This window comes from Pelobates fuscus, chromosome 1, assembly GCF_036172605.1.
Source record: "Pelobates fuscus isolate aPelFus1 chromosome 1, aPelFus1.pri, whole genome shotgun sequence".
Taxonomy (NCBI): domain Eukaryota; kingdom Metazoa; phylum Chordata; class Amphibia; order Anura; family Pelobatidae; genus Pelobates; species Pelobates fuscus.
The window spans coordinates 388,375,294-388,384,642 of NC_086317.1; the positions used below are offsets into that span (position 1 = coordinate 388,375,294).

Genomic DNA, 9,349 nt, shown 5'->3' on the forward strand with positions numbered 1-9,349 from the left:
ATCCTTGGTGAAAACCTTGTCCAGAATGCTTATGACCGAGACTAGGCCAACATCCCTTGTGGCCACCGCCATGCTCTTTCGGCTGGATGAGCCCACATCAACGTTGTACTCTTACGCATGTGTAAAAGTACATCACTAAGATCTATGGAGGTTTCTGCGTGACTTCAGAATCCTCCATAGACTGAGCTTCCCTCCCCCCCCTGTTCCGTCACTAGTGGTAGCTCTGCCTTTTTGTGAAGCGTAGGAAAAAAAACTAAAAAAAAGTCCCTACTCATGTCTTTTTGACTGTGTTGAAATTCCAAAATGGTAAGATTTTTATGAAAAACTAATTTTGGATTTGTGATGGGGGGAGAGGAGGTGACAGTGCTGCCTAAAGGGTCTGAATACATATGTCAATGTTATATTTAATTTTTTCTATTTAATATATTTGCAAGGTGTAAAAAGAAAATCTTTTTTTTTTTTCTTTTCTTTATAGTGATATTGAATGTAGATTGATGTGGGTAAAAAATAATTTAAATAATTGTAGCATAAGGCTGCAACGTAAAATGTGAAAAAAACGATTCTTAGTAATTTTGAAAATGTAGCATTTTTTTGAGACCAGATACAGCAGTGGGCAAAATTGCTTCTCTGGATATGTTTTCACAACTGATTCTAGCTCTTTCAATCCCACAGAAACGTGACATCCAGCTGCTGAAGGCTTATATGAGAGCCATACGTAGTGCCAATCCAAATCTGCAGAACCTAGAGGAGACCATAGAATACAACGAAATACTCGAGTAAGTACTGCAAAAATATGCAAGATAAAAAATAAACTCTACAAGGAGGGAAATGTTATGTATGTAATTTCCTTGTTTTCTTAGAAGTGCTAGAGAAATGCACAAATAAAATACCAATACAATTCTCTTGTATTTGTTATCTAATGTTTTGTGACATTTTGTTTTTCTTTCATTTTTAATTATAGAGCATTGCATTTTGATGTGTAATATCTTAATAACTTGAAGTATTTTATTTGTCGTTTTCGCCTCCTCTGACAAAACTCTTCACTTTATTCTTCAAGTTACATTCCCTGCGTTCGGTAGATGGATCTACCGAACACTGCCCCCGGTTTATTAACCTCAAAGAAACCAAAAAAGTGCTCTCTAATTGAACGCCACTAGCGGTAAACGGTGGTTATCTAGTTGCACGAAAGCAGGCAGCGGGACTTGGTTGTTGAGTGTCTGTAACTCTAAGATGGACACTCGACCTCGTGAACACCGGCTAAACTTCATGAACGCCTGCTTCTCGCCACGACAAGCTAGTAGAGCGCTGTTTGGTAGGTTTATTTGCACGAAGTAGGTGAACAAACGATACCTATGAGCCAGGGGAACCGTTCGTCTGTTTGTTCATTGGCGATTCGGCTGTATTTGTGGTATCTGAGCGCAATGGACAACTTGGGCGCTCAGATCCAGACTATCCGGGAATATAATATTTGTGGGGGTTCTGTCTTATATGTATTTTAAATATTTGTAATTATGTTTTTATGTCAAGTCATGCTGACTCAAAAATGTATGGGAGTGTTAGACTGTATCCCTGTTGTGTATAAAAGTGGGCCATAATAAAATATTCCTCTTATACCCGTCATCAAGTCTCAACTGAGGTTTGGGTATGTGACTGACGAACCGCTGGATTTACCCTTGGGCATCTTGTATTTCGGGAACGGACGAATCGGCGTTCCAAGTAAACGGGCTATAATCACTAAAGTCCCTAGCCTTTCAGGAGCATACGAACGAACGGGTAAATGAAATACCAAGTGTTCGTTACACCTCCTCTCCGTACTTGGTTCATTCTAATGCATTTTTTTTTTTTTAAATAATAATGCTGATTAATGCATTAGGTTCTGACTGTCATTATATGCAGTATAACGTTTCTAAGTTTTCATGCAACCAGTAGAACGATTTGGTATGAAAAACTTTATACTAAATTACCATGGCTAAGTTCCTGGTAGCTATTCATTTTGAATCAATGTTTTGTACCAATGGCAATATGATAAAATATTTGTAAGGGCCTATTCTTCAGATCAAATTTCTTCAGTTTGTTAGAGGGTTAGATCATGACCATCATAATTCTAGTGGATGCATATCTCCAATCAAATCACCATTTTATTCTATTTTTCTAGATTCCCTTGACCAACATTTCTTAAGTGATGTATTGGTTGTATCACCTCATGTTTCAAGAAGTGCAAAATCTCTTGGTATCTCTACTGAAAAAGGGAAAGTGGTGCCTGGTGTAAGAATTAAGAAATGTGCTTATTTAATAATTAAAGGATCACCATAGTGTCAGGAAAACAAAGCAGGTTTCCGGACACTGTAGTGCCCAGAGGGTGCCCCCACCCTAAGGGTCACCCTCCCGTGGCGCTGAAGGGGTTAAAACCCCTTCAGCAGCTTACCTTATTCCAGCACCGGGCTCCCTCGGCGCTGGTGACCTCTCCTCCCCCGCCGACGTCAGCGGAGCCGCATGCGCATTCAAAGTGTCCATAAAAAAAGCATTTCTCAATGCTTTCCTATGGAGGCATAATATGCCCCCAGCATCGCAGATGCACCTCTAGTGGCTGTTCAGAAGACAGCCACTAGAGGCTGGTTTAACCCCAAATGTAAACAGCAGTTTCTCTGAAACTGCTAGATTTGCTTCTGAAGGGTTAAAACCTGAGGGACCTGGCACTCAGACCACTTAACTGAGCTGAAGTGGTATGAGTGACTATAGTGTCCCTTTAATGTTTTATTGGGAAATACATTTTGCTTACTGTCTGAACATTCACCAAATCGAAACCTAAGCAACTTGAATTAAAATCTCTACTGGTCAGAAACCCTCTTCCGATTCATTTGTTTATACTAGTATACTTAAAATTAAGAGGCACAGCTGGTAAACTAAAACCTTTTTTTTTTTCTTACCATGAGTCCTCTTAAAAACTGTCAAAAGTGTGTGGGGGTTACAACACCCCTCTAATCCTACCAAATCTGCCTTGTGGGCTTCACTATCTAGAACCAAAGGATGATTATGTAAGATGAATTGGTTTCGGAATAGCTCACTGTGGTAAAGATGATTTATATATACAAACTACAAATCTGATATAAATTGAATAAACACGATCAGCAATGTTTAAAAAGGTCTAAATAAAATTAATGGTGGAATACTATTCATATGCTAAACACCGAAAATTTGAGTTTACCACTATTGTATTGAACCTACACAATATTATTTCAGTGGGACATAACAGAAGAAAAATAGACCGTAAATTGTAGTGTTCAATAACAAAACTCCTTATGAGTGTGTGTCTACGTATATATTTGTGTATGTGTATATATATGTGTATATGTATGTATGTATGTATTAAATAAACAAATAAATGACGAGAGTATTCTCAGGACGAACTTCAGGTGAATAAAAACTGCCTTCATTGAAGCAGATTCAGTGTCACAGCAACAAGTTAAACATTTCAGTCCTATACTGGACTTTTATCAAGATTTTTATCTTGATATGTATATCTTTCATTCATACATAGTCTTATCCATAACAGGAGTTTATAAACAGTCTGTTTTATCATTATGCAAATGAAGTAATTCAATTATTTTTGCAAGTAGAGGATTTCTAACAAGAAAAGAGCTCATAGGATTACATTTCCCTAGTAGCCTGTCACTATATTACACTGTATAAATGCAATCTCAAGCGTATAAAGAGATTAATTGATTATTAATAATATAAAAGGATTGTGTGTGTGTGTGTTGTAGGGAAACCATGCCATTGACCAATTTTGGAGACTTACATTTTTATTTAAATAATTGCTTTGTTTTGATGTTTTGTTCCACAGAAGCTGAAGTACCAGAGGTTGTCTATTCTGACATTCCAGCTGCTGTGAAAAGCAACACACCGTCCGTTTGATACTGTCTTCCTTCCAAACATTAAAAAAAAAAAAAAAATATATATATATATATATATATATATAAACAACTGCTAAATAAACCCGTTGTAAAGGCAGTAATTAAATGACTATTGCAGACTGTGTTCTGCTATTTGAAACACCTTGTCCTTGTAGTATTTTCAAATGAAACCCAAAAAGCTGCATATACTCTAGGGCTGCATAAAAAATATATATTTTGTTACAATTAAAACAATAGAAAAAGTGTGTCTCAACAATAACAAAACAAAAACACCCCATGTAATCCATAAAGTAAAAAAAATACACATCACTCTACAACCTCCTGACATGGTTCATGTTTATTATATGCACTTATTCATAGGGGAAAATATGAATAAGTGCATATATTGAGCACAAAACATATCAGGAGGTTGCAGAGTGGTGTGTATTTGTCATGGTGTATTTTTCTTGCAATGTTGAAGCCCCAGCAATTTACACAGTTTTCATTCTTAGTGCAGCCACAGAAAAGCTATTTTCCAAGCTGCCTGAGGTTGATGGGAGTTATACCACCACAGATGTAGGCATAATCACATCTGTCTTTTTCCCAGTAGTTAAAGGGACTATAGTCACCAAAAAAACGAGAGCTTTGTGAAGCAGTTTTGGTGTATAGATAATGCCACTGCAAGCTCACTGCTCAATTCGCTGCCATTGCATCGTTTTTATGCAGCCATAGTCACACCTTACTAAACCACCGTACTAAACACTTCATGTAAAGTGAGATCTAATGTTTATACTTCCTTTATTGCACAGTCTGTTAAATTTAGAATTTATCTCCTGACTCGGTTATTAGCTTGCTAGACCTTTCAGAATCCTACTGTGTTTGATTAAAGTTGAATTTACAGATTTGGAGATTAAGTGAACATCTGATTGAAATTTTCTTTTTTCTTTTGATGCATCTGTGTGAATTACCGCCAGGGGAGGTGGGGGTAGGGCTGCATTGACAGAAACAAAAGTGGTTGAACTCCCGAATGGCAGAGAATTGAACAGTGAAATTTTAGATGCATAATCTATACACCAGAGCTGCTTCATTAAGCTAAAACTGTTTTGGTGACTAGTTTCCCTTGAGGCAAAGTGAAGGGGAGACCATTGCAATTGCAGCCCATCAAATTCAAGCATACATCTTGTGTAAGAGGGTGTGTGCTTGATAAAACTGAAGTATATAATTTAGAAATGATCTAGGCATTAATGTGCACTTATCGTTGAATGTCTTTCAAAGAGAAAGCTGAAAGGCTTTTTTGGGGGGTCCAATGTAAGGGTGTGCAATGCGTTCCTACAATAGGAAGGCTTTAACGCCATTAGGGCAGTATTACACGCCATAAAGATCACATGACTTGGCTCGGGTTATCAAGCAGGTCCCCGATATATAAAAGCATATCTAACATAAGCATGCCTATTATGTTATAAAAAAATAAATACATTAAAATATGTTCTATAATTCATAACAGCCCAGCAAAAATACCAGATAATTTAAAGGGACATTATATTCTCCAAAATAGCTTCAGCTTAATTATGCAGTCTTGTTGTATAGATCATGCCCCTGCAGTCTCACTGCTTAATTATCTGCCATTTAGGAGTTAAATCACTTTTGCTTCTGTTTATGCAGCCCTAGCCACACTTCCACTGGCTGTGACTCACACAACCTGCATGATAATAAATGGTTTCACTTTAAATAAGATGTAACTTACTTTAAAAGTATATCTCCTGCTGTGTAAATTGAACTTTTATCACATACAGGCGGCTCCTGCAGGGTCTACTGGTAAGCTATTAACAGAGCAGGAGATGAGAAATTCTAAATTAAACATTATTTTCAACACAGGAAGTGTAAACCTTAGATGACTCTTTGCAGGAAGTGTTGGGAAGGCTGTGTAAGTCACATGCAGGGAGGTGTGACTAGGGCTGCATAAAGAAAGTGATTTAACTCCTAAATGGCAGAGAATTGAGCAGTGAGACTGCAGGGGCATGATCTGTACACCAAAACTGCTTCATTAAGCTTAAGTTATTTTGGTGACTATAGTGTCCCTTTAAATTGAAAGCCCTATATTTGACCCTGTAACTGTCCAAAGGCTAATAAAAACTAACCATACTATGACATTCACAGTTAAAATGTCATGCAAAACTTGGAAATTAAGTCTTAATTTCTCATGCGTTTTTTTTTTTTATATTAAATAATTGTTTCCAGATATTTGATATGAAATGAAAGCTGAAAGCCATATTTCTCCTGAACAAAATGATACATAATGTGTAGGTGCACTTAAATGGACACTAGTCACCAAAACAACTTTTGCTTAATAAAGCAGTTTTTGTGTATATAACATTCCTCTGAAGTTTTACTGCTATTTAAGAATTCAATCACTTTTTGTTTCCTTTATGCAACCCTAGCCACACCACCCCTGGCTGTGACTGGCACAGCCTGCATGAAAACAAAATGGTTTCATCTACAATCAGCTGTAACTTACTTTAAAAGTTTTTTTATCTCTTGCTCTGTAAATTGAACTTTAATTGCATACAGGAGGCTCCTTCAGGATCTAGCAAGCTATTAGCTGGGCAGGAGAGAAGACATTCTAAATTAAACAGAATTTGCAATAAAGGAAGTGTAAACATTGGATGACTCTTTACAGGAAGTGTTTAGGAAGGCTGTGTAAGTTACAAGCAGGGGTTGTGACTAGTGCTGCATAAACTATGTGATTTAACTCCTAAATGGCAGGGCATTGAGCAGTGAGATTGCAGGGCTTGATCTATACACTTCAGTTGCTTCATTAAGCTAAAGCTGTTTTGGTGACTATGGTGTCACTTTAATATGAAAGGGTAAGTATGTTTGAAAAGACATATAGCTCAAGTTCTAGGTTTTGATTTGGTTCAGAACTTGTACAATTGTCTCTTTTCTGAAGAGGTTAAGCAGAGGGCTGAATGTTCTGTTTCTGTTCATCCATTTTTGTGTGCAATTTTTCTTCAATAAGAGTTGTTTGTCATTAGTAAGGACAGCAGTGTGTTTCTGGGAGCTTTGGTTCAGGTAACATAAATGAAAGCACTTGCCATGGAAAAGTGTATTTTTTTTATTAGTTGATCATTTCTTTGTTTGGGATTTGTAAAACCTGATCATTTATTGCAAATACAGGAGAGAGAGAGATGTGATTTTTCCAACTGGACTAGTGTTGTACACTTATGTGGCTTGATATCGTTTACTCTTTTTCCGATGCATTTGTTTAAAGATGGTGAACATTTAAAAGTTTATTTTTTTATTGTTATCTTTTGTACAGGTGGGTAAATTCCTTGCAACCAGCACGTGTTACCCGATGGGGTGGAATGATCTCTACACCAGATGCAGTTCTGCAAGCTGTCATCAAGCGCTCATTGGTTGAAAGTGGTTGTCCAGCTTCCATAGTAAATGAATTGATAGAGAATGCACATGAGCGCAATTGGCCACAGGGCCTGGCCACTCTTGAAACACGACAAATGAACAGACGTTATTATGAGAACTATGTGGCAAAAAGGATTCCTGGGAAGCAGGCTGTAGTGGTAATGGCCTGTGAAAATCAACACATGGGCGAGGACATGGTGCTGGAACCTGGTTTGGTGATGATCTTTGCTCATGGAGTTGAAGAAATCTAAATGCACATTATTTTATTAATTTACACTCCATTTGCTCCCCTGTGTGCTCTATACTTCTTGGAAAACAGACTTTTTATCTTAAGAAAAATAAAATCTCCATACTCCACTCTTGCCACTGGTGCCTACTGGTTGAATGCTGGGTTGATGCTTTACCAGTGTTGATGTGTAAGAAGAAACTCCCTGGCCAAACTGATGGCATCACTATTTTAAATGGGCTTATGAGGTCAAGTTAGCAAAGTACGTTTTTGTCCTTGCTTCATTTTGTTTTCCTTTTGCCACATTGGCCACATTTTTTATGGATCTGGTGCTAATAGACCAAGTCTAGATGCACAAACTGTACACCAGGAGCATGAGATGCAGGGGACAAAACAAAGGGCATTTTGAGGAAGTGCTGAGGCACAGGCTCTAATATCACTGGTTTCTACTAAAGAAAAAGCTATATTTCAATTGGAACTTGGACTCGTGTAAGGCAATTTGGACATTGGATCTTGGGAGGGTTTTGTGGTATTGGGCCAGAGGAAAGTAGATATTTTTTTAATCCCTGTATCACCTAGGACTAGTAACAAATGTTCAGTATGAGCTGTCACAATGTATTGGTGATATGGTAATTCAGTCTTTAAAGCCAGCTCCAGCAGTTCACCCAAAGGCCATATTAATGTTTGTGTTGAGGAGTGAAAAGAAGTCCTGAGGCTAACACAAATCTCATCTAGACCAAAACAAATAGAAACATCATATCAAGTGAATGAAGATGATTCTGATTGTGGCATGTAAACCGCTCACACAGTATATTGGCTTTTGATTATTCTCCTTCCTGAAATCTATACACACGGACCTTAATATATTGCGATTCGAGAGCATAAATGAAGAATGCAATCCAATTGTGTACTTTTCATTCCTTTGTATTGTGTGTGTTCTGCAAATGTTTAATGTTTTGTTCTTTCACACTGGGCTTGTATACAGCACTATCCTTAATTACAGTGCCCAGAAGTCAGACACCTTTTTAGTTTTTGACGAGTCATCTGTCATCATTGTGGGTACTTTCTTTAAGATTTATTTCAAATGAGGCACACGCCCCCTGAACCTTATGTGAATAAATGTAGATTTGTGCAGTTCTCCTATTCCTTCCCCTGCTGAAAGTAAGATTAATGAACAGACAAAACTGACAAATCAGTCTTCCTTGCTATCGAGAATAAGGCAAGTAATTACAGAGATAAAATCACATTTCTTTGTGATCCTTGACCCGTCGTCACCTTTGTCTACCTGTGACTGTTTGTTCATAGACCTTTCAAGCTTTATGTAATTGCTTTATTTTAACTCCCCCCCCCCCCCCCCCCCAATATTCATGTATGACATTTGTGCTTCAATATTTTTGTATTTCTGTTTTGCTCTATTTGTCTGCTTTATTTGCTTTTGTCTTTTTTTAATAATACATAAACATAAAGTGTGCGTTTGGTTGTTTCTTTTTACATAACGTTTCTTTGTTTTCCTTTTTGCATTGAAAAGGAGTTGTTTGTTTGTTTGTTTTTTTAATATTCTGTGCAGTTAATGCATGAAGAAAACCTATCGCCTCTGACTCTGTAGTCAATCCAGCCCTAGTTATTCATGACATAAAATTGATAGGGAACTGCTTATTACAATGCTTGGAGTGCCCGTTTTTAGAATTTCATTGTAGATCTGCATTGGTTATATGTTTGGCCATTACAACCACTATATATGCTGTTTATGTATTATTACAGTAAAATGCATACAATAATAAATATACATTAAGCATTTGCCTTTAATGAGGTA

General features: G+C 37.2%; 1 protein-coding gene across 1 annotated transcript in view; it reads left to right on the forward strand.

Moving 5' to 3' along the window:
• RNF41 (ring finger protein 41) overlaps positions 1 to 9,002 on the forward strand; it is a 113,647-nt gene extending 104,645 nt beyond the window's left edge. The window contains exons 5-6 of the mRNA XM_063426815.1: positions 673 to 776; positions 7,210 to 9,002. Coding sequence (XP_063282885.1) covers positions 673 to 776; positions 7,210 to 7,561 — 456 coding nt within the window. The 3' untranslated portion in view covers positions 7,562 to 9,002. The remainder of the gene's footprint in view (positions 1 to 672; positions 777 to 7,209) is intronic.
• The last annotated feature ends 347 nt before the right edge of the window (positions 9,003 to 9,349 follow it).